Below are 25,848 nucleotides of genomic sequence, written 5' to 3' on the forward strand. Positions count from 1 at the left end.
TCTCAAAGGGACTGAGCATTTGTCAGAGTTCATTGTGAAAAAGTGGGAAAATTAGTAAACCACAGCCACACTGCCTAGGTCAGGTCGCCCCTCTAAACTTAGTCGCTGGAGAACAGCACTTGTAAGAGAGGCTACTGTGACACCAGCAGTCACTCTGACTGAGCTACAGAAGTCCATGGGTACAACTGGAGATTAAGTTCATGGCTCCACAATCTCTAAAGCCTTGGACAAAAAAGGTATTTATGGAAGAGTGGCAAGGAAGAAGCCATGGCTAAAAAGAGCATATCCTTGCCCATAAAGATTTTGCAAAGCGTCAGTTGGAAAATACTGTAGAGATGTGGAAGAAGATCTTGTGGTCTGATGAGACTAAAGTCGAACTCTTTGGCCTCAATACTAAGCAGTACATGTGGCATAAATCTAATACTGCACATTAGCCAGTTAACACCATCCTGACTATAAATTATGGTGGAAGTAGCATCATGCTATGGGGATGCTTTTCACCAGCAAGGTCTGAAAATCTGATCAGGATTGATGGGAAGATGAATGCTGCTAATACAGAAAGATCCTGGATTAAAAACCTGCTAGCTTCTGCCAGAAAGCTTAAACTATGGAGGAATTTTGACTTTCAGAAGGAAAATGACGCAAAGCACACGACCAGAGCAACCATAGAGTGATTTCAAATGAGAGAACTTGGGACAAACAGCCAACCCAGACAATCTTAGTAATCTCCCCTTGTGCTCAAGCCTTGTGAACAGGAGCATCAATTCCCCAATGAATTGGCACTACTATCTTGGCTTGGGGCAAGATGGTGGTAGCCTGCTCCTCTTGTTCCAATTTGTTAAGGTATCTGGCTTCTGGTTCTTTGACCCCTATTGATTGGTCAAGATGAAATCAAAGCAGTTAAAGAACAAAAACCACCTGGCCTGCCTGGTCTTCAGCCTCTTGGTCTCCTGAATATAAGCGAGGTTTGAGTGGTCTGTCCAAATGATAAAAGGATTCTTGGCCCCCTCTAGTCAGTGACACCATTCCTCCAAAGCCACCTTAACCATAAGAAATTCCCAATTCCCAGTGTCAAAGTTTCTCTCTGCCAGGGATAACCACCTGGAGAAGAATACACATGGTGCAGTTTACCGCCTGAAGATGGTTGTTGAGACAGCACTGTACCTACTCCGATGTCTGAGACGTCAACCACCACAATGAAGGGAAGGTCTGGGTTAGGAAAATGTCAAGATGGGAGCTGTTTAATTTCTACTACAGCGCCTCTGCTTCAGTAGCCCAGTTAAAAGGGCCTGTGAACTTCTTAGTGCCATCAGCTGAATTGCCACCTAGCTGAAGTCCCTGACGAACTTCTGTGAAAAGTTCGCAAACCCCAAGAAACTTTGGACTTGCTTGACATGACAGAGAGAAACTATAGAACTATGACTTCAGGAATCTCTGACTGCCTGGTTTTCGTAGAGTCCATTTTGAGATTGCTGCTGGAGATGATGAACCCATTAACGAAACAGTTTTCACATGAAATTTGGACTTCTACTTGATATAAAGTCCATGGTCAAGAAGCCTCTTTAAAATGTCCCTGACATGAGTGACATGATCCTCCACGGACTATGAGAAAATTAGGATATCATCCAAGTAGACTAAGGCACTCTTGTGGAGAATATATCCTGGAGCATGTTGTTTATAAAGGCCTGAAAAACTGCTGGAGAGTTCACTCGGCCGAAGGGCATAGCCAGGTACTCATAAAGCCTGAATTGAATACAGTCTTCCAATCAGTGCCTTCCCTTATATGGACCAGATTTTATGCACAATGTAGGTCTAGCTTGCTGAATACTCTTGCCCCTTGGAGAATCTCAAAAGCGGTATTCATGAGTGGAAGGGGATAACGATTCTTCACTGTTATGCAATTTAATCCTCTATAATCAATACATGGCTGCAGGTTTCTGTACTTCCTTTGTATGAAGAAGAAGCCTGTGCTAATGAATCCCATACCAATAGCTTCCTTTAAATATTCTTTCATTACGCTTCTCTCTTGACTTGAGACCACGTATAACTGATCATGCGGAGGACAAGAACCAGGCAGAAAATCTATAGCACAGTCATAGGGTCGGTGTGGTGGAAGAGTCGAGGTCTTTCCCTTGCTGAAGACCTCTTCGAAGCCCTTGGATACAGAAGGAACTTCGACTGGCCTGGGTGATGCAAGTTCTTCTGAAGCTTCCCTAAAAGATGACTCCTAAAGCTTCTTGGGGGCAGGGATGGTTCAACCAACTTCTGAGTCTCCTCCCTAGGGTCACTAGACTTCGTCATACCTTAGTCAATGGGAACAAGGTGTTACAGATGGTCCCTGCACCCCGGGAACAGGCTCCAAGGGTCTGCATTTAGGAGTCCTTCCTTTAGTTGGGACCTAGCAGCTGGATCCCTTAGGCTTCAGGTTACCTCACGTTAATGTCTGTCCCCTTGCTGGTCATTGGTCTTGGGAGATTCTGCAAGTCAGAACAAGATGCAGCGAATTGGACGAAGCAATGACTCTCCCCTCCCTCCAGTCCACAGATGGGCTATGCTGGTACAGCCAAGAATCAGGGGTATGAGTAGTGAGCCAATGATGTAGAAACTAATATCTTCCACATGATCCCCTATCCTCATCTGCAAATCCACAGTCTCTTCCTGGACCTGCCCGGAACCCAGTGGGCTGCCATCCAAGACAGTTGCGGGCATGGAATGGCTCAACTCTCACAGCAGTATGACAAGCCAACGGGCAGCTCCTAAGTCCAAAATATTAACCAATGTCTCAGAGTCCACAAAAGTCTCCACCTGCCCCAGGTGAACTCTGCCTTCAGCACAAAACCAAAATCCTTGGGATTCGGGAGTAGTGGCTGCTACTGTCACAGTCCTCCCAATACTGGACGATCTTTGCAGTTCTCCTGGAGGCTGCAGCTTCGGACATTTGGTCCACGAGTGACTCGCTTCCCCACAGTAATAGTAGTGGCCTTGATTCCGATGCTGGGACATCTCATCAGTGGAGATCCACGTTTAACCAATCTTCATGGGCTCGACAGAGTCCCGAGCAGGAGACAGACTGATCATGTTCTGAGATCAGGTGGTGGAACCCAGGCTCGGGCTAGCCCTCTTCAGCTTTGTAATGTAGTCCCCCTTACGCTCTGCCAGATGATTGTCAAGGCAGATGGACAAATCAATGAAGAACTCTTAAGTCACCTGTTAGCTCTCCCAAGGTGAGGGCATCCTTTAGTTTGTCCTGGAGTCCATGGCGGTACAGAGTGGCCAAGACTTCACCATTCCAACCACTCTCTTGCGTCTAGGTTCAGAACTCATAGCGTAGCCGGCCACTGACCACCACGCTATTCATGAGAATGTCTGAGCCTCTGTTTGCTCCAGCAGGATGACAAAAATGCCTTTCTTATGGAAGCCATGAATTCCTCCGAATCCATGCAAATCTCCGATCCTCATTCCCGAAGTGTGGTGGCACAGGAGAGGACTCTCCTGGTCAGGAAAGAGACCACGAAGGCCATTTTTCCACTTTCTGAAGGGAACCGGGATGGCTGGAGTTCGAACACCAATGAGCACTGAGTGAGGAAGCTGTGGCAAGAACTCGGGTCCTTGTCGAAACTCTCCAGGGTCGGAAGACGTACTGGCTCCAGAGAGTGACCGACAGACTTACCCGAGCGACTCTGGCGCCCTCCTTGTGATAGCTGGCCTGGAGGTCGTGTATCTCCAAGCTCTGTCTGGAAATCCTCTCGCTGTGGCTCGCCAGAGCAGCCAAGGGACTCTGATACCCCACTGGATCCTCGCTGGCTCAACTGTACTGAAATGAAAGCCCTTGATGAGGATGGTTTGCACCCAAATGCTGGAGTATCCAAAGCAAGGATCGAGACACGGTAGCAAACTGGATCAAGAACTGAGCAAAAGACAAACGCGGGACAATATTACTAGTTAGGTTTACGATTGAGCACCAAACCTCAGTTTAGGTACTCCTTAAATATGCAGTTCTTGGTGCCCAAAACATGACTGCCAATTAGCGGGACGGTTCTGGATCCTTAAAGTGGCAGTGCCAGCTATCCATACTCTGGAGAGTTAGAGCGTCATTTGGGAGCATCTTGTAACAGAATATATGCCTCTAGTGTAACGGTTAGCATAACGGTTAACAGCACCAGCCATCAGGATCAGTAAGAAGTTTGTATGTTCTCCCCATAAAAGCACGGGTTTCCTCCAGGTGCTCTGGTTTCCAAAGATGTACAGGTTAGTAAGTTGTGGGTATGCTACGGTGATACTAGAACCATGGCAACACTGGTGGGCATTATTAGATTGTGTTGGCTGTTGATGCATTCGATGCATTTCACTGCATGCTCTGTTTCAATGTACATAAGACAAATAAAGCTCATCTTTAATATTAACCTTGTAGTCAAGCATTTGCAATGTCCTCACCATTTTCTTTAAAGTTGGTTCTGGAAATTTGTTGCTCTCTATTGGCATTATTTACTTTAATTTTTAGCGTATTGTTATTTTATTATTAATTAACACAGACAAAAACACCTCGTCCCCTGTAACCTGTATAGGGTCCATGAGGTCACTGCTTTGCCTCTCTTCTATAGACTCTGTCCATCTCCTGAATAAATACAGATGCAAAAAATTAATTTAGTGTCTCCCCCTTCTCTTTTGGCTCCACGCTTGGATTGGTCTCCCTACCTTCTGTCCAAGACCTCTTTCAGAGTCGATGCCTCCAGAAGACACGGTACATATTAAAGATCCCTCACACCCTCTCCATGAACTGTTTGTTCTTCTGCCATCAGGTAAACGTTACAGGAGCATCAAAACTAAAACCACAAGGCTACTAAACAGCTTCCTCCCACAGGCAGTCAGACTGCTAAATAGCTGCTCTACCTGACTCTGCTTTGGACACTTTTAACTTGCACTGGACACTTATAACTTGTTTTTAACTGACATGTGGCTGTTGTGTTTTACTCTTTATTGTTATGTTTATTATTTAGTGTTGCATTTGTTATGTTATGATTGCACTGCTCCTGGGAAACGCCGTCTCATTCTGCCCTGCAGAGCTGATGTACGGTTAGAATGACAATAAAGTTATTGAATCTTGAATCTTCCAGAGAACCAATTTTGTCCTTGCAATCCTTTTGATCTTAACATTATCTGTAGAATCCCTTAGGATTCTCTTTCACCTTGTCTGTTAGGACAGCATCATCCCTTCTTTTAGCCCTCCTGATTGCTTTCTTAAGTGTTCTCTTACATTTCTTACAATCCATAAACACCTAATTTGTTCCCACCAGCCTATACCTGCTATGCACCTTTCATTTCTTATCCGGGGCCTCATATCTCTTGTAAACCAAGGTTCTCTAAACCTGTTATCTTAACAGGCACATACAAAATTTCACTTTGAAGGCCTCTCACTTACTAAGTACATCTTACTAAGTACATCTTTGTCAGAGAACAGCAGGTCCCAATCCACACTTGCCAGATCCTTTCCGATACCATCAAAATCGGCCTTTCTCCAATTTAGAATCTCAACCCACAGACCAGAAGTATCTTTTTCCATATTTACTTTGAAACTAATGGTATTATGATCACTACACAAGATTCTATCACTTGCCCTGTCTCATTCCCTAAATAGCATGTCAAGTATCCCACTATCTTGTTGGGACTTCCTATGTACTGATTATGGAAACTTCCTTGAATACATCTGACAAACACTATCCCATCTAATCCTTTTACAGCGTGGAAGTCCCAGTAAATATGTGGAAAGTTAACATCACCTATTATAACAACTTTATGTTTCTTGCACGTCAGCAAACTCTCTATAAATTTGTTCCTTTAACTTTTGCAGACTGCTGGGTAGTGTGTAATATAACCCATTAACATGGTCATACCTTGCTCATTCCTCAGTTCCACCCATACCACCTCACGAGACAAGTTCTCCTGTCTGTCCTGACTGAACACTGCTGTAACATTTTCCCTGACCAGTAATGCCACCCCTCCTCCTTTAATACCTCCTGCTCTGCCGCGTCTCAAACAATGGAACCCTGGAATATTGAGCTGCCAGTTTTGCCCCTTCTGAAACCAAGTCTCACTAATGGCTACAACATTATTCCATGTGTTGATCCATGCCCTGAGCTCATCTGTCTTTCCTATGATACCTCTTGCATTGAAACTTACGCAGCTCAGGACATTAGTCACACCATGCTCAACCTTTTGATTCCTGACTTTGTTTGAGGTCTTACCCGTATCTGTCTCCGCAACCTGTCCACTATCTGTTGTGAGTGAACATATTTGTCAGCTCAGTACTGAATGCCTTTCCACTTACCCCAAGATCATGCCTGTATTTCTAAACCCTGTGATAGAAAAAAATATATCAACACCAACCCACTGAGTGCTGTTAGGGGGGGCCAACCTATCTGGGGGAAACAACAGTGGCCATGCCTCTGGCATTGAGTCTGGCCCTGTGGCTCAGAAGGGTAGGGAACAGAAGAGGATGGCAGCGATAATAGGGGACTCTATAGTCAGGGGGACAAATAGGCGATTCTATGGATGCAAAAAAGAATCAAGGATGGTAATTTGCCTCTCAGGTGCCAGGGTTCATGATGTTTCTGAGTGCGTCCACAATATCCTGAAATGGGAGGGTGAGCAGCCAGAGGTCGTGGTACATGTTACTACCAATGACATAGGTAAAAAAGGGTAGAGGTCCTGAAAGCAGAATACGGGGAGTTAGGAAGGAAGCTGAGAAGCAGGACCTCAAAGGTAGTAATCTCGGGATCAGTATGTGGAACTGTGACGTTGTGGCCATTACAGAGACTTGGATGTCTCAGGAGCAGGAATGGCTGCTGAGTGTGTCGGGCTTTAGGTGTTTCAAAAAGAACAGAGAGTGAGGCAAAAGAGGTGGGGGTGTGACATTGCTATTTAGGGACAGTGTCATGGCTGCAGAAAAGGAGGAAGTCATGGAGGGATTGTCTACTGAGTCAATGTGGGTGGAAGTCAGAAATGTGAAAGGAGCAATAACTCCACTGGGTGTTTTTTATAGACTCACCCCCCCCCCCCCCCAACAGTAACAGGGATGTCGAGGAGCAGATAGGGAGGCAGATTCTGGAATGGTGCAATAATAATGGTGTTGTTGTGATGGGAGATTTAACTTTCCTAATATTGATTGGCATCTCCTTAGCACAAGGGGTTTAGATGGGGTGGAGCTTGTAAGGTGTGCTCAGGAAGGTTTCCTGACACAGTATGTAGATAAGCCAACTAGATGAGAGAGACTGTACTTATCTGGTATTGGGAAACTAACCTGATCAGGTGAGATCTCTCAGTGGGAGAGCATTTTGGAGGAAGCGACCACAACTCTATCTCCTTCACCATAGCACTGGAGAGGGACAGGAGCAGACAATTTGGGAAAACATTTAATTGGGGCAGGGGGAAATATAATGCTATTCAGCAGGAACTTGGCAGCGTAAATTGGGAGCAGATGTTCTCAGGGAAATGCATGGCAGCAATATGGAGCTCTGCATAGGTACAGTATGTTCCACTGAGGCAAGGAAAGGATGGTAGAGTTAAAGAACCACGGTGTACAAAGTATGTAGAAAATCTTGTTAAGAAGAAAAGAAAAGCTTATGGAAGGTTCAAGGAACGAGGTGATGTTAGAGCTCCAGAAAATTACAGGGTTGTTAGGAAGGAACTTAAGAATGGAATTAGGAGGACCAGAAGGGGCCATGAGAAGTCCTTGGCGAGCAGGATTAAAGAAAACCCCAAGGCATTCTACAAATATGTGAAGAGCAAGAGGATAAGCCGTGTGAAAATAGGACCAATCAGCAGCGGTATTGGAAACACATGCATGAAGTCGGAGGAGGTAATGGAGGTATTTAATAAATACTTTATTTCAGTATTCACTTTGGCAATTGTGGGGACAGACCTACAGCAGGCTGAAACAACTGAGTATATAGACATTAAGAAAGAGGATATGCTGGAGCTTTTGAAAGGCATTAAGTTAGATAAGTAACCGGGATGGGATAAGATATACCCCAGGTTACTGTGGGAAGTGAGGGAGGAGATTGCTAAGCCTCTTGTGATGATCTTTGCATCATCAATAGGGGCGGGAGAAGTACTAGAGCATTGGCGGGTTGCAAATGTTGTTCCCTTGTTCAAGAAAGGGAATTGAGATAACCCAGGAAAGTATAGACCAATGCGCCTGACTTAAGTTTTGGGCAAGTTGTTGGAGAAGATCCTGAGAGGCAGGATTTATGAGCATTTGGAGAGACATAATCTGATTAGGGTTAGTCAGCATGGCTTTGTCAAGGGCAGGTCATGCCTTATGAGACTGATTAAATTCTTTGAGGATGTAACAAAACACATTGACGAAGATAGAGCAGTGGATGTAGTGTATATGGATTTCCATAAGGCATTTGATAAGGTTCCCCATGCAAGGTTCCTTTAGAAAGCAAGGAGGCATGGGATTCAAGGAGACCTTGCTTTGTGGATCCAGAACTGGCTTGCCCACAGAAGGCAAAGTGTGATTGTAGATGGTTTGTATTCTGCATGGAGGATGGTGACCAGTGGTATGCTGCAGGGATCTGCTCTGGGACCCCTCCTCTTTGTGATTTTTATAAATGACCTGGATGAAGAAGTAGAAGGGTGGGTTAGAAAGTTTGCTGATGACACAAAGGTTGGAGGTTTTGTGGATAGTTTGGAGGGTTGTCAGAGGTTACAGCAGGACATCAACAGGATGCAGAACTGGGCTGAGAAGTGGCAAATGGACTTCAACCCAGATAAGTGTGAAGTGGTTCATTTTGGTAGGTCCAATTTGACAATAGAATATAATAAAAATGATAAGACTCCTGGCAGTGTGGAAGATCTGAGAGATCTTGGGGTCTGTCTCAATAGGACACATAAAGCTGCTGCGCAGGTTGACAGTGTTGTTAAGAGGGCGTGTGGTGTGTTGGCATTCATGAACCGTGGGATTGAGTTTAAGAACCGTGAGGTAATGTTACATCTCTATAAGACCTTGGTCAGACCCCACTTGGAGTACTGTGTTCAGTTCTGGTCACCTCACTACAGGAAGGATGTGGATACTACAGAGAGAGTGCAGAGGAGATTTACAAGGATGTCGCCTGGATTGGAGGGCATACCTTATGAGAATAGGTTGAGTGTGCTTGGCCTTTTCTCCTTGGAGCGACAGAGGATGAGAGGTGACCTGATAGAAGTGTATAAGCTGACAAGGGGCACTGATCATGTGGATAGTCAGAGGCTTTTTCTCAGGGTTGAAATGGCTAACATGAGGGGGCATAGTTTTTAAGGTGCTTGGAAACAGGTAGCTAGGGGATGTCGGGGGTAAGTTTTTCACACAGAGAGTGATGAGTGTGTGGAATGTACTGCCAGCAGTGATGGTGGAAGTGGATACAATAGGGTCTTTTAAGAGCCTCTTAGATAGGTATATGGAGCTTAGAAAAATAGAGGGCTATGCACTAGGGAAATTCTAGGCAGACTCTAGAGTAGGTTACATGGTCGGCACAACATTGTGGGCCGAAGGGCCTGTAATGTGCTGTAAATTACTATGGTCTATGTTCTATTAAAGCTATTACATTCCTTCGATCCTATTTGCAATACCAGTTTACGTTAAAAAGAGGTTGTGGTAATTTTCTCACTTGTTGCCACAAGACAAGTAAAGGGTTACCAAAAGAATTCACCTGTGGCAAAAGCTGCCAAAGTAAATGGAACTTTAACTCTTACATGCTCAGATATTTTAATGCAAGGTCGCAAGCTGATGCCTTCTGGGGCTTCTTCTTTTCCACTAACACACCAGCTTCCCGCAATAACCGTCTTTCTTCCTTTTTTCGCTCCTTCTTAAGTTTTCTTTCCATCTTTCTCTTTACTTCTGGTGCAAGCTCCTCTTCCCCCTGGCATGCAAGATCTTCCATCGCTTTTTCTTCAGTATCCTAATAACGACAAATTTAAGTAGCTTATTGAGAAAAAAAATTAAGATTTACATTTTTCGACAGCATGTGTAGCAATTCTATCACTGTGATCATCTTCAGCATCAGTTACTCTTCACAGCAAACTAAATTATTGCTCATAATTCACCAAAGTTCTTTAACAGCAGCTGCCAAACTTGTGAGCTCCCACACTTAGAAACACATTAGTAGATTCATGGGAGTATCAATCATCTCCAAGTCATACCCCGTCCCAATTAGGAAATGCTGTTTCTTCATCCTCAGTAGTCCTAATCCTGCAACTGCCAGCCCAGGTCCCTTCACCACTTGCATCATAGATTTCAACAAGGTCCACTGCCAATTTCTTAAGGGTAACTATAGGTGGATGATAAATATTAATGGTGCCAGCAAGGTCCATATTCTGCAAATGGATACAGTTACCTGGTCCATCATTTTAAATATCTGCATTTAGCTTTGCTACAATCTAGAAATAATAAAGATGAGAATTCACAGGTAATGGGAATCTGCAGGCTTTTTACAGCATAATCAAAACAGCTATCTTTCTTATCCTGTATTTTAATGTTCTGTTTTGAGCTGGCAACATAACAGACTTGTGTATGAATTCAAACCCTGTAATAATTGATTGCCTATCCCTCTTTCCAAAATGTAAATAGTTCTTTCCAACTAATAGATATGGTGTTGGCAAAAAAGATATGAAACTCAAACCCTAGAATTGTGTTTCTTTATCAAGAGCAAGGCTATTCTATCAGCGACTGCTAATACTGGTATCTGTAGCCAATAGGAAATTGTTCATAAGGTACACATTTAAACTGCTGAGATAATTTCCCTTAGAAATGTTATCAGTTTATTTTGCAAAGCACCAGCAAATTGAGCACCTGATTGGCAAGTTGCACAGGTCTTAGACGCAACCTGTGCGCATCTCCTTGAAATGGATTGCAACATGATTTGAGTGCAGCCAAATAAATTGTTGACTAATCCTTTGATTGTAGGATTGAAAATTTGGATTAGTATACACAGGATTTAGATGGACTCAATACCTCAATAGATCATGTGTTCTTAAACCTCCAGTGCAAACAAAAGTAGGGCAACTTTCAAACAAAGCCAGTCAACGGAGCTCTGTATTCAGTTTTGAATTTAGGAAGTTACTGAATGGTACAATAAATTACAGAAGAAACAATTCATTTCTCAGCTAAATTTTAAAGTTTGAATAATATGTTTCTCTTCCTAGACACATCTGAATACAGCAACGTGGCTAGAGATCTATTTGTAGGTTGGGAACATATACAATTCATTAGGAGTGCTTCCAAGTGCAAGAATTATTACATAAAAAATAAGACAAGAAGTAAGGAATGAATGGAAGCAGAAGCCAGGAGCAGTCCTTTGGCAAAGATGAAAAAATAAAGTGGAAATTATAACTAGTGTGGGTAGCTGACTTGTTGAGGTAGTTTCTTAAAAAAAAGAAGTCAAGAATGGTGAAATTACACTTAATAAAAAAGCCAGTATTACACAATGTTAAAATAAAATGTCTCTATGTTCTGTATAGCAAGACTCTTGACTCTCCAGCCTTAGAAAATAAACAGCTTCACATATATTTTTTCTACTTTCAGATGCTTATCTACTTAATAAACCTTTGAAGACTGCTGAATTTGCCCCAAGCGATAAAAAAAATGGATTTATTAACTCTTTGAAGCCTCTTGAGGAATATGGCATAAACTTACACAAGGCTTTGTTTTTGCCTCTTCTTGGCTTCGATTAGCACCAATCTGGAGTTTCCAGCAGTTTGGGGCCATCTCAGAGATAGCACCATTGCATTCACAGGTCAGCAGAAATGGTTAAATCTGTGTAAATGCCTTAGAAAGCAATAGATGCAGCGATTGCAAGATGAATTGAAGATGTCCAACAATCTGCTGATGATTGATGAACAGTTGATTCAGTCAGCCTGTTCCTGAGCTCCTCAGTACTGAATAACTATACTACAAACTCATATTGAAGAGTGATTATAGAAAAAAGTAGCCTCCTGTGTGAACTACTTCCTTACATGTGGAAGGATACACTTTCCTGAAAGGCAGAGCAGAGAAAGTTCACTAAATTAACTCTGGCCTGAAGCAGTTCTCTCACAAAGAATGATTATGCCTATATTCATGTACAATTTTAGAAGAATACAATTCTGATGGGGGTTTGCTGATTACACACTGAAAGGATACTTATTCTTTCAGGTGGAGGAATCCAGAACCATGAATAAATGAACAACAGTTAACCATTTATTCCAAGACCGAATTGAAGATGATTTCTTCTCTGCCACGGTTATTCTCTACCTCGGAATTGTGGAGTCCAATCGTTCAGTATAATCAAGAACAAGATAGATTATTACATAACAAGGATTAAGGGCTGCAGGTACAGTATGATGTTGAAAGCAAGATAATTTCAGCCATGACTTTATTTGAATGGCAGAGCAGGCTGGAGAAGCTGAGTTATCTAGTCCCACTGTGGGTTTTTTTTCTTCCTCTTATAAATACACTCAGGCCCCACATAGCACTGATTCGTTACAACACAGTTATTCGAGTCTTTATTGCAATTTTTCTAAATGACAAAAAATTTGTTTCAAACAACACTTAAAACTTCTCAAGACTGGTAATTATTACAGTGAACACTCAATCTGCCAGTGAGAACGCTTTACATACGCTCTGAGCCACTTTCAGCCAATCACGTATTAGCTCACGCTCTGCCTCCACAGCAGGCGTAAACATTCTTATTCCCTCACTAATTTATTCCATTTTTTTCACGCACAATGTCTGGAAAATGACCTGCAACTTCCAGTGAGGGGACCACATCTAAGATGTCTAGGAAAAGCACGAGCATGGATGTGAAACTGCAAGTGATACGGTGTTTAGAAGCTGGTGAGTGCCAGGTTGATGTTGGCACCTCTTTGAAATCTGCCACGTTCATCGATAATGACCCTGATTAGGAGCAAAGCAATAAGGCAAAGAGAGGCGCTCTCCACATGATTTCCTGCTTCTTGAGAGGAAACTTCAGAAAAGGCAGTGAAATCTCAACGCCTACTTGAAAAAGAAGCCAAAGTTAGAGGAGGACCCACAGCCTGGTCTCTCCTCTAAGAAGCAACAACCACCCGCTTCCCTCCACTGCTGCTGCCGTGCTGTGTTGCTGCTCCACTGATGTACGGGTTAGGCCTGTTTGCGTGTTTGTTACTCCATGAATTACTGTGTGTACATAAAATAATATCATATATTTCAGGTGTGATTTTTTAATTATCAGGCACGTGTCCATTTATGTAATGTTATAATGACCCCACAGATCGCTGATTTATATCGCACTCTACCTCCAGGAGCACATCCTCAGCTTTAAGCGGGGTCTGAGTGTACAGAGAAACGCTTTCTCATAATAAAAAAACGACTGTAACAATCAGCACAGATTAAATGCAGGTTTTCAAATTTGTTTTTCACTTGTCTGATTGTATAATCTAGAATGAACTAACCGAACAGGTGGTGGAAGCAGATTCAATGGTAACTTTTTTAAAAAAAGTTTAAGTTGTCAAATGGGAAATACTTACATGCCTGTGGAGAAAAGGACTCATTAAGTCAATCCTTCAAATATCAGGCAGATGTACAATGTGAAAATAAGTGATGTTGAAGTCAGTGAATCCTACGTACACAATCTCAGCCTGCACAGTACACCATTTGTACTGATATGAACCACAAGGATTATTTCAGCAGTTTTCAGTTGTGAGTTGTTGAAGAACATAGATAAAAAAAATACTCTCTCCCTCTCCCACTCCCTCTCCATTAAGGGAATCCACACTAACATGCAACAACCCCTTAGGAAAATATCATACTTCACTCAAGTGACCGCACTACACACTACTCCCAGAGGCCAGCTTCAAGAAACTTTTTTATTTGCCAGCTCAGTCTTGCATACGGTGAGTGGTTAGGCAAACATCAAGCTACATTCATAACTTTAATCCTTTTCTGGTCTCAACTTTTATCTTTTGATCATTCAAAAGTTTAATTTGTCCACGACTGCTGGCTGTGCCTTTAGCTGCCAGGGTCCTAGAATCAGGAATCTCTCTCTAACTCTTTATCCTTTCTTCCACAGGTAAGAGACCAATTGAAATTCACATCTTTGACTAAGTATCCACTGTGACTACACTACATACTTGCGGGTCTGGTTTAGAATTCATTTTGCTCTGAGCACTGTAATTGCTTGCAACTTTAAAGGTGTCACATAAGTAGTAGTCACTGCTTTAATCTGTGTTATTGTCAGAGCATCTATCTCACCTGTCCCATCCACACATATTGTGGCAACCTAAGTTTTATAACCTGCACCAGCACACCCTTCCAAGTGATGCCTATCTGACCCTTTGGCTTCAGTATTTCAGATTAGCTATCCTCATAAGTACTTTGTTTTGCTATTTAACATACAGTATATATTCTCTAATTTATTCTGTATGTCAGCACTGCTGACAGGACCAACATTTATTATCTTCAAAAAAGAAAAGCAGAGCTTGGGTGATGGTTGGCAGACAACCACTCATCATCATCCATGCTAATGAATGAAAGACAGTTCAAGTCAACCTCATAGCTGTGGGGCTGTTAGTCACGTGGGGTCCACACCAGCTATCAATCAGATCAATGGATTTTTAATGGAAACCCTACAGTTTCTTGCTCACCATTACTTATATATAGAATCTGTTTCAGAATTTGATTAATTAAATTTAAATTGCCCAGGTGCCATGCATCTTCATGTCTCCAGATCAGTAATCCAGCCCTCTGGATGTTAGTCAAATTATGTGCTTACGATAGCAACATGCAATAAATAGTGTTCATCTGCAACCCTTCAGCCTCATGCCTACTAAACACCAGATGCTTGAAAACAATGGAAGACTCATTTTTCTACAGGATATACCATAATGTAATGAAGCACATTTGGACTGAGGTTGCTGTGTGCTATAGCAAAACGCCATGGTAAATTTAAGTACAGAGCGATCTCACAGATATCGACCAGGTAAAATGCAAGATGTGCATGCTTGTGTTTCTTATTCATTAATGCCCTGGTGAAATATGTGCCCAGAAATAAAATACAGGAATTAATCCTAAATCATTGTTTTTTAAACTGTAATATACAGTGGCTATTTTAGTAGGTACACCTGAACACCTGCCCATTAATGCAAATATCTAATCAGCCAATCATGTGGCAGCAACTCTATGCATAAAAGCATGCAGACATGGTCAATAGGTTCAGTTGTTGATCAGATTGGGGAAGAAATGTGATCTAAATGACTTTGACCGTGGAATGATTGTTGGTGCCAGAGGGGGCCGTCTGAGTATCTCAGAAACTGCTGATCTCCTGGGATTTTCACACACGCTCTAGAGTTTACAGAGAATGGAGCAGAAAGACAAAGGAACATGTAGTGTGCGGCAGTTCAGTGGGCAAATATGCCTTAACTTATTAATAAGAGAGATCAGAGGACTGGTTCAAGCTGTCAGGAAGGTGATAGTAACTCAAATAACGACATGTCACAACAGTGGTATGATGAAGAACATCTCTGAAAGCACATGTCGAACCTTGAAGAGTATGGGCTGCAGCAGTAGAAGACCACAAACATACATGCAGAGGGCCTCCTTATCTAGTGCAGGAGGTACCCTATAAAGTGGCCACTGGGTGTAGTTGAACTACGGTAAGTGTTGTACACCAAATATCTTAAAGAAAACTAGTAGACACAAACCGAACATTAACATAATTATATTGAATCTTGGCACTCAAATAATAATAGACCACTGCAAATTCTAATTAGGCACTGTACCAATGTAGGTGCATTTACTGGTTTTACAACCAAGGATTTGTACAAATAATCTAGATAGAAATAAAACTCCCACACAGCACCTGGAGAATTTAAATGCAGTTGATTAGTTAAAACCTGAAATAATATAAAAACCTGTTATCAGTAATGGCAACTCGGAAACTGCCGGACTGTTTTCTGGAGTAACACACACAAATTGCTGGATGAACTCATCTATAGAAGGGAATAAATAGTTGACATTTCAGGCTGAGATCTTTCATCAGGACTGCCTGGTTCACTAATGGTCTTTTGGAAAGAAAATCTGCCAGCTTTACTTAGGTTAGTTTTAGATACTTGGGCTGTATCTATGTTATTTTTTACAGCCATACACTTTCCAACTGTAATGGCCTCCTTGCATACAAAAAAACATGAGAAATTAGGAGCAGGAGTAGGCCTCCTTCAACAAGATCATGGCTGACATATGCTGGCCTCAAGTTCTTATCAAGATCCTGTAACTCTTCCATAATGACCAGTCAATGCCTTGATGAATATTAGCTGGGCTGGTACTGACACATAGAAACATAGAAAACCTACAGTACAATACAGGCCCTTCGGCCCACAAAGCTGTGCCGAACATACCCTTACCTTAGAAATTACTAGGCTTACCTATATTTTACTAAGCTCCATGTACTTGTCTAAAAGCCTCTTAAAAGACCCTATCGTATCAGCCTCCACCACCGTTGCTGGCAGCCCATTCCACGCACTCACCACTCTCTGAGTAAAAAAACTTACCCCTGACATCTCTGTACCTACTCCCCAACACCTTAAACCTGTGTCCTCTTGTGGCAACAATTTCAGCCCTGGGAAAAAGCCTCTGACTATCCACACGATCAATGCCTCTCATCATCAGGTCACCTCTCATCCTCCTTGGCTCCAAGGAGAAAAGGCCGAGTTCACTCAACCACCCGATATTTTACAACACCCGATGGGCCTTAATGTTATGGCTCAACACCAAGGATAAGTCTCCTAAAAGCAATAGCACTGGCTGGCACCGGAGTGTTGGGCTCGTGGAATGTGACCAAGAATCTAGGGTGGGGCTGGGTTCCAGAACGTTCTAATTTTGGAAGGGAATGCTACCCACGGCAGTCACTTTAAGTTACAAAGGTGCTGGCAGACTTACAATTACGATAAGTCACCAGCTTTCTGGAGATGCTCCAGGTCCATATCCGCAAATTGCTCGGAAGTACGGAACCCTAACCAGAATATGCCGTTAGTAATTTTCCGTGCCTCACTCGCCGCAGTTATGAAACTGCTGAAGGCAGCAGATGATTGCAATCGTTTATCAATCCCGGGCACACTGTGTGAATTCCTTGGCAAGAGCCCAATAGTTGTGGATCAGCCATTAAATTACTCCATACAGGAGAAGACCATCTTTATATTTCCAGCTCACACTGGTCACAATCAACACCCTTTCCCCCAGTACATGTCAGAATTTCAAAACTATTTCAAAACTATGTCAAGATTTCAAAACTATCTCTTGCGAAACATCCCTCACTAATGAAGCCAGTCATCAAAATGACAAGCACTTGACAAAGAGCTCTTCATCAGCTCGGACTCCCCCTTGCAAGCTTTTGAGAATCAAAAAGCTGATCTCTTTATTTTCTGTTTAATGCTCAGTTATGTCCAGCGTCGCTACTCGGAAAGTGCCCCACTTCTACACTTGCTCTCATGATTTCTCCGGCAGCTCCTGTTTTTAACAAAAGGGATTAACAGCCTCCCCCCACCATCCCCCGCGAACTGTCACAAGTATTACAGTTCTCCAAAAAAAAATCGCCAGAACATTTCTTTTTTTCCACCTGGAGACAGTTTGAAAAATTTAGCGTAGAGGCTTTAGGGTTCGGTTGATAATACAACGCGTTTCTCTCGAGAAGCTCTTTCTTCAAAAAAAAACCCATAAAAGCCTCAGTGTTGGTCTGCATGAAAACAAGGCTCCGGCGCGGAGCAAAACAACTCAAAACAAATTTGGTAGGAAACAGGCCAGTGAGAAACCCATTGTGCACCCTTGCATAAAGGTAAGCACAAAGGGGACTTGGTTTTGAAGTTTAACTGGGGGGGGGGGGGCGTTTAATAAAAACAAGCAAGATGTGAGGTGCCTCAATGGAAATCCTGCCTACGGAATAGGCAGCTTGCCAGAAAAGCCTTCTGTGGTGCGACCGCAAAGCATTTAGACTTTTAATAAAATCCAGGCAGTACACATTACATGGTGTATCTGCCGAGACCTCGCCTCCCTCTAGTAATCTCTACCGATAAACAACGCTAAACAGGGATTCGGCAGCAGGAAGAGAGGGAGAGAGGGAGGGAGGGAGGGAGAGGGAGAGGGAGAGAGGGAGGGAGGGAGGGAGGGAGAGAGAGAGAGAGAGAGAGAGAGAGAGAGAGAGAGAGAGAGAGAGAGAGAGAGAGAGAGAGAGAGAGAGAGAGAGAGAGGAGAGGGAGAGGGAGAGAGAGAGAGAGAGAGAGAGAGAGAGAGAGAGAGAGAGAGAGAGAGAGAGAGAGAGAGAGAGAGAGAGAGAGAGAGAGAGAGAGAGAGAGAGAGAGAGAGAGAGAGAGAGAGAGAGAACTGGTGCGGTTCTGACGTTCTGTGTTCTTCCCCCACCTTGTTTCATTTGTGTGACCAGATACTATCTGGGACAGTCTCCTTCCTCTGAATAGTTGGTGAAGTTGGGTTTTTTTTTTGTTTTTCTCTCTGGAGCCCTCACTCCTCCTTGTTGGCATCGTTCAGTGGCCAGGTCCCGGGTGAAAATGAGCCGCTGCACCTTCTGTCCGGGAGACAGCATGTAAACCACATTAAACTTCGCTGTCAAAATACACTCGTTCTGGACTGTCCTGAGTACAAGGTACGATGCAACACATCGGACCAGTGACCCACACGCGGGGAAAGGACGGTTCCTCGACCAGCGCTTAATACTCAAACCCTGTTTGGAATCCAACGTCGCACGTTCCTTCTAAAACAACAACCTGAATTCCTTCTGATCCGAAAATCGAACTGAGTAAGTGTTTCTGCTTCATGTCTCCTTGTTAGCCACGAAACTAGAAATCAAATGCAATTTTGCTTGTTGTGAGCGTTTCTATGGCAACCATTGACGCACAGTCCTCGACCACCTGAGATAGAGCAACTTTTAAGAGTTTCAAGCAGTCCTTCGTCAGATTTCACTCTTGTCTGTAAATTAATCCATGATTAGGATATCTTCGCACACGCTTGTTTTTTGATGCTCAGAAAGCCAGTGGCAACATACAGCTGCAGCTTGCAGAAGCCGGCTGCTCACTTGCGCTGTGAAGTGTAGAGTTTGTAACGAAAGGCAGATTTATGTACTTGTCACCTCATGCTCCCCTCCCCATCCCCAAAGTAGTCGTAAATTTGCAGGAGCAGACACCACTCCATCCCCGCGCTGTCATTAATGAAATATGGGCCATATAAAGGTGGCAGAATCATTTCCTCGTTCCCAGTGACCAACGAAAAAGTTATGCTAATACCTGCATCTTTAAAACTAATGAAAGATGAAGACAGGACGGGGGAAGGAGAAAGATGTGATGAGACCCTGGCAGTGGCCTCACGGTTAAATACAGGGGATTGTCCGCAAAAGGATGCCCGTAGCGGGTGACGTACACCCGTTTTCAATTTTCCATTGGTATACCTAGAGGTGTCAACGGGCCAACATCATCCAGACTCTTGGGGAACCGGGCCCCGAGACAATTCCCCATCAGCCCAAAGATAAACATTAGGATTTTAGTACTGGAGTGGAGATTTAACACGCGGAGATAAGGCCTGTGGGGGAAAAAGGAACGATTGGGGAAAAAATAAAGTGAGCAGGAGGCAAATCATGCACAGCAGGAAAAAGTGAAATAAAGAGGGTTAAAAGAGAAATATTGACACATAAACAGAATAAAATAACATTTTAAAATCTCTAATGATATTTTGGAGGAATGCGAGGACAAGGTTTAAGGCAGTCCAGTTCAAGGATGGGAAGGTTGAGAAGTGGCTCTTCAAGAATCTCTTCTTTAAAAAGTTTATGTGCTGTCAAGAACCGTTCATAACTTTCTTTGGTGAGTTTAATGGGTGTTAGTGCACATGCAGGAATTTCATGAAGCTCAGAGGGATGGTGCTGCTGTTAAACTTGCTCCAGGTGGACTCTCTTGAAAACACAAAATACTCTGCAGATGCTGGGGCCAAAGCAACACGCACAACTCGCTGGAGGAACTCAGCAGGTCGGGCAGCATCCGTGGAGACGAGCAGTCAACGTTTCCACGCTGAGTTCCTCCAGCGTGTTGTGCGTGTTGCGGAATCCTCTTGAATGCCTCTGGCTACTGAGTGGCTTGCATATTAATGACGACAAGAGCTATTTAACTCACCTTACATTTGGCAACAAATTCTGGGCTCCTCGCTGACCTTTGTCTGCTCTAACAGTATCACTGACATAAACTCCTGATTGTGCTGTGCTCTATATCTTTGTGATTGTAGGGTTTTTTTGGTTAGGTCAGCTAATGAGGCTGGCACACCATTCCCATCATACAACTAAGGGAAAATACAGCTTGAAGAACTGCCCACGTCAATAGATCAGCCTGTAAAAGATTCATTCAGCTTAAACTCAAAAGCCAAACAAGAAAAATTTTGCTTATGTTCTGATACTTGATGCCAAAGGCACTATTAACTGATTAATCTGTTATCTTCAACTCATTAGTTTCCGATTTTCATGGTAACTTAGATGGAAGTGGGATAACGCAAACCTTAAGTAACCACTGAAATCCTGTTGTTGCTTGCTTATGAAGTAATCTCAGATGCACAAATATTTATATTCACTCCCCTCCCCTGAAAAAAGTCTTTGGAAACCTTGGCAACAAAGAAGGAGTTCATTTGGGCACAGTACACCACAGGTGCTCAATATGTTTCTTCCAGGGATGTTGTGGCCTGTGGGCTATTGCCAGCCTTATTTTGTTCTCCACCCCCCCCCCCACCGCTGTTGCTAAGGGGGAGGGGAGTCAATTTTACTAAGGGGTCCATGATTGACGATGATGGTTGGGTACAGCAGAATACTGCTCACTGCAAAAACTCCTTCCATCTCTGAGAACAGAAATCCAAAAACACCCATCTCTACTCTTTCCCTGTGGCCCACAAGTTAATTCACTTTCAAGTCTTCATTCAGATTCCAACTGAAGTCCAGAAATGGATCAGCATCACCATGTATTCAGCCTTGTATTATAAATGAAAATTGTTTCCTGCATTAATGTTTTTTTGTTAATCTAACAACCCTTGCATTTTTTTTGCCAGTCACTTTAGATCTGTCCCCTCTGGTCTTTGTACCTTTACCATTGGGAACAGTTTGTCTCTATTTAGCACATTTTATACTCAGCCATCAAATCGCCTCTCATTTTTCTTTACCACCACCTCCACACCCTACCACAACAAAACAATGATCCTCCAGTCTATCTTTGCAACTCAAATCCTCACTACAGAACCCTCTGTGGCGCTGCAGGCTAAAGAACAGAGGCCACACTTGGACAGAGTCTTCTTGTTGCAGGCTAATTAGTGTTCTATAAAGGCTCTATATAGCCTCCCTGCTTGTGTGTTCCGCCTCTATTTACAAATCATAGATCTCCTAAGCATGTTTTCCAAAAGAGCACTGGTACCCTCAAAGATCAGCATTCATATACACAAAGGTTTCTTGCAAAGTCATAGAATTATACAGCATCAGCAAATCATCCACAGAAACCAATGTACACCCTTCTGTATTAATCCCATCTCCCAACACTTGTTCCATAGTCTTCAAGTGCTCATCGTGACACTGCTTAAATGCTGTCAGCCACTCAGCTTCAACAACTCTTTCAAGCAGTGCATTCCAGGTATTTACCATTCCCTGGTTGTCCCCTCTGAATCTTTTCCCTCTCACCTTAAATAGATGTCCTCCACTTTATCTACCTGTGATATGGGAGAAAGTTTCCTGCAGTCTACCCTTGTAACTTTACATATCCCAGTCTGGTCCCATCTTAATCTCTTCCACTCCAGGGAGACAGACACAGCTTCTCAAGTTTCTCCTCATAAATAAACTGCTCCCATCTCAGGCAACACCCTGGTGAATCTACTTTGCATCCTCTCCAGCACTATAAGATCCTTTATTTATTTATCCATCCGTTTAGTCCAAAGACATGCGGGTTAGTAAGTCATTGTATATAGTCCTGTGATTAGGCTAGTGTTCAATAAGTGGGTAGTAGCTGGCCAGTGGTGTAGTGGCATCAGCACCAGACTTCTGGGTTCAGATCTTGCTTGGCTCCTTGCATCTGTGCTGGGTCGAACATCGAGTTAGCAACTCGGTCTCGTAAAAACAGACAAATGCTAAAGAAACAGCAAGGATGCTGCCCGATGTGCCACGAGGTGCAACAAATAGGTGGGTTGCTGAGCAGTGCAGCTCATTGGGCCAGAAAGGTGTGTTCTGCAATGTATCTCTAAATAAAATAAATAAACCCATCACAAACTCCTTTCTTAGTCGTTGATTTTTTTTCAGTCAACACACTGATGGTCTAACACTGCATTGGATTGATTGTAACTTTCACTGCATGGTTGACTCCAAGTTGAATTTATTGACCTCTTACCTAAGCCAGGACTTGTCATATAACTTCTCCATCTGATTCAGCTCATTCCCAAAATCAAAAGCTGTTGAAACCATTAGCCAGGCCTTTGTGTCATCCAGATTTGATGATTTGAATCAACTTATAGTTGATCTGAAGTATAAAGAAATTCAGCCGCTGGAAATGTAAAATAAAGACAGAAATTGCTGGAGATACTCAGCGGGTCAGCGGTAGTTTTGAAGAAAAAAACGGAGTTAACCTAGAAGGTAATCTTCTGATGAGGAGTCATTGACCTGAAATGTTAACTCTGTTTCACTCTCCACAAATGCTATCTGACCTGCTGAGCATTTCCAGCATTTTTTGTCTTTATTCCTGGTTTGGTTCCTTACCTCCATCCTTTATAGAGTTGTGATCAACCCAAAATTATTATATCTAATCATCAATTCATTCCTCGGATAACACGTGTGCTTCCTGACTACACTTTTTTCCAGTTAAGCAATAGCACAATTTCTATATACAGAGGATTCCAGCTAATTGAGACACATTGGGATCAGTACATTTTGGCCCAATTAAGTGGCTACCCAATTAGCCAAAATATCAAGGAAATAGCTAAAAATGTATTAAAAAAGACAATCTATCATTTGATTGAGTTACAAAATATGTATTTAAATGAAATACAGAAAAAATTAGAATATTACCAATACTACTACAGTACTATAAAACTCTGTATTAGTTTATCATAGTTATCAACGGAGGAACTCACCCAGTGTGTACGCTGCCACGTTCTTTTGTTTGACTGTTCTTTTGTTAATAAAATCAGTGCAAATACCTAGCACAAATAATGGGTGCTCGCTTCGGCAGCACATATACTAAAATTGGAACGATACAGAGAAGATTAGCATGGCCCCTGCGCAAGGATGACACGCAAATTCGTGAAGCGTTCCATAATTTAAAAAAAACAAATAATGGACTGCCTTTATATAATGCTTTTGACAATTGTATCTTCCCATATCTTAATTTTCATTTTAACATTCAAGGTGGGAACTACAAGTTCTTGGCAGTTCCTAACCTGTTGAAATCGTGAAATCATTCCATTTTTACTCCTGGCCGTTTCTGGCATCTCCAAGCCTAAATGCTTGAAACCACAGTGAGCAAAACAGTTCTAAATTGTCTTACTGCTTATTTACCACCATCTTCCACTGACAAAAATCACTGCTTTTGAACACAAGCATACTACAACACAATGCTATTTTAAAACTGTTCCCTTGAATCACGGTGTAGTGTCTAATGGCTACATAAGTGCACACTCCTGACATTAATTAGAAATTGTTCAGCAGATTTCCTGTCCCAGTTAAGCAGCATAGTGTCCCAAATAAATGAAGGGAATCCTGGCTATTTTCTCAATTAGTTTTTGTTCTCTAAGAGTTGTCCCAAATAAGCATCTGCCACAATTAAATGATGGCCCAATTAACTGGAATCCACTGTTTTTATTCCTGTCAACACGTCTCCCTATTTTGCCATACCGTGCCCTCTCGTGCCTTGAAACTGTTCCAACCCTATTACTCTTTGAGTTGTCTGTGCTCTTCTAATTCTGACCTCTCGTTGTGCTCAAATTAAACTGCTGTACCAATAATGGAGTTGCTTCAGATGCTAAGGTCCCAAGCTTTGCAAATTGTCCCCTAAATTTAATAGCTTCACTGCCTTTTACATTCTTCAAGATATCCCATAGTCCATCATTCTAGCCAAACTTTTAATCATCCATCTCAGTGTTTTTCTACATGGCCAGCATCAATTATTGTTCAAACAGCCTCATTGAAGTGCCTTAGGATGTTTTGGCTACATTAAAGCCGCTGTACCATTGGAAATCAATACTCTCACAGTGGTAAGAAAATGCCTAGATTGAAAGCATCACTCACTTCATGATCAGACATAACAAAGGCATCTATTGGAGACATTGAATCTCATCTGGGGCAATTCATTTCAAAAGAAATGCAAAATCCTTTAGCCTACTCCAAAATGCAAAGGCAGATTATGCTTTAAGCTTGTGCATTGGTTTCCCAAAACAAACTGATGAATGCCTGCTTTGAGCAGCAGGACAGAATATAACAGATGCTCTAACTGCTGACACCACAAAGCTAACAGGAAATGTTTTCACCATCCCGCTAAAAATTGCAGTCATGCATTACATACAGTGCAATATTTTGGTAATCTACTTGTGACCTTCATCTGCTCATCATTTCAGACTTCAAATTAACTTTACAATTTCATCAAGATTAACTTCAATGAAGAAACGCTGCACATCTAAAGCAACTTTCGCAGCTTCAGGATGTCCCATTCTACTTCCTAACATATTTTGACATGTAGACATAGAGGGAACACCCACCAAACTGAGCAAAGAGCAACTTTAAGATAAAGTGGACATTATTGTAATGACACTGATTGTGAGTTACATGTTGATAGGACTACAGGGGGTGAATTCATTTGAAAAAGAGAATGTGTTTTCTCTTATTTGCTATGGAAATTACTATTTTGTACAGTATAAATCAGTACCTCCTGAGGAGACTGAGGTCCTATAACATCTGCCGGACGATGCTGAGGATGTTCTACGAGTCTGTGGCGGCCAGTGCTATCATGTTTGCTGTTGTGTGCCGGGGCAGCAGGCTGAGGGTAGCAGACACCAACAGAATCAACAAACTAATTTGTAAGGCCAGTGATGTTGTGGGGGTGGAACTGGACTCTCTGACGGTGGTGTCTGAAAAGAAGATGCTGTCCAAGTTGCATGCCATCTTGGACAATGTCTCCCATCCACTCCATAATGTACTGGTTAGGCACAGGAGTACATTCAGCCCGAGACTCATTCCACCGAGATGTAACACTGAGCATCATTGGAAGTCATTCCTGCCTGTGGCCATCAAACTTTACAACTCCTCCCTCGGAGGGTCAGACAGCCTGAGCCAATAGGCGGGTCCTGGACTTATTTCCACTTGTCATAATTTACTTATTATTATTATTTAATTATTTATGGTTTTACATTGCTATATCTCTACACTATTCTTGGTTGGTGCGACTGTAACGAAACCCAATTTCCCTCGGGATCAATAAAGTATGTCTGTCTGTCTGTCAGTTCGAGTTATAATGCAATCTAAAATGCTGGAAATATTCAATAGGCTGGGTAGCAACTATGGTAAGGGGAACAGAGTTGGTGTTTTTGGTCAACAATCTTCCTCAAGTTCTGCCGATTCTGTTGAGTATTTCCAGGGTTTCCAGATTTAATTTCTAATTTTCAGCGTCTGCTTTATTTTGTTTTGTGATCATATTCCATTCTTCAACCATGGCCCTTCATGACCCACTCCTATTACATCCGCTCACAAGCTCACGACAATAGAAGGTCAATAGACCTTGCCACTGTTTGTTCCTCTTAGTCAGAAAAAAACTCAGAATTCTATTTTGATGATAAGTCCTTTCTACATTCACAGAGTTTTG

The 25,848-nt window shown here is 42.6% G+C and overlaps 2 protein-coding genes and 1 non-coding gene across 6 annotated transcripts in view; 2 read left to right on the forward strand and 1 right to left on the reverse strand.

Moving 5' to 3' along the window:
• Positions 1-25,848, reverse strand: part of LOC140735485 (protein cholesin-like) — a 397,591-nt gene that overhangs the window by 22,012 nt on the left and 349,731 nt on the right. For 3 of the 4 annotated variants that reach the window (XM_073060633.1, XM_073060632.1, XM_073060635.1), the window contains one exon: positions 9,733-9,938. In XM_073060633.1, coding sequence (XP_072916734.1) covers positions 9,733-9,938 — 206 coding nt within the window. Of the gene's footprint in view, positions 1-9,732; positions 9,939-11,671; positions 11,759-25,848 lie in introns of those variants that run through there. The other variant, XM_073060634.1, reaches the window with a different exon arrangement.
• The window catches only part of gpr146 (G protein-coupled receptor 146), a 116,125-nt gene continuing 108,615 nt past the window's right edge, over positions 18,339-25,848 (forward strand). Inside the window, exon 1 of the mRNA XM_073060627.1 lies at positions 18,339-18,794. The gene's annotated coding sequence lies outside the window, so the exon portion shown is untranslated. The remainder of the gene's footprint in view (positions 18,795-25,848) is intronic.
• Positions 23,211-23,317, forward strand: LOC140736396 (U6 spliceosomal RNA). The gene has a single exon (XR_012100930.1). It is a non-coding gene; the product is annotated as a U6 spliceosomal RNA (small nuclear RNA).

This window comes from Hemitrygon akajei, chromosome 11 (genome assembly GCF_048418815.1).
Source record: "Hemitrygon akajei chromosome 11, sHemAka1.3, whole genome shotgun sequence".
Lineage (NCBI taxonomy): Eukaryota > Metazoa > Chordata > Chondrichthyes > Myliobatiformes > Dasyatidae > Hemitrygon > Hemitrygon akajei.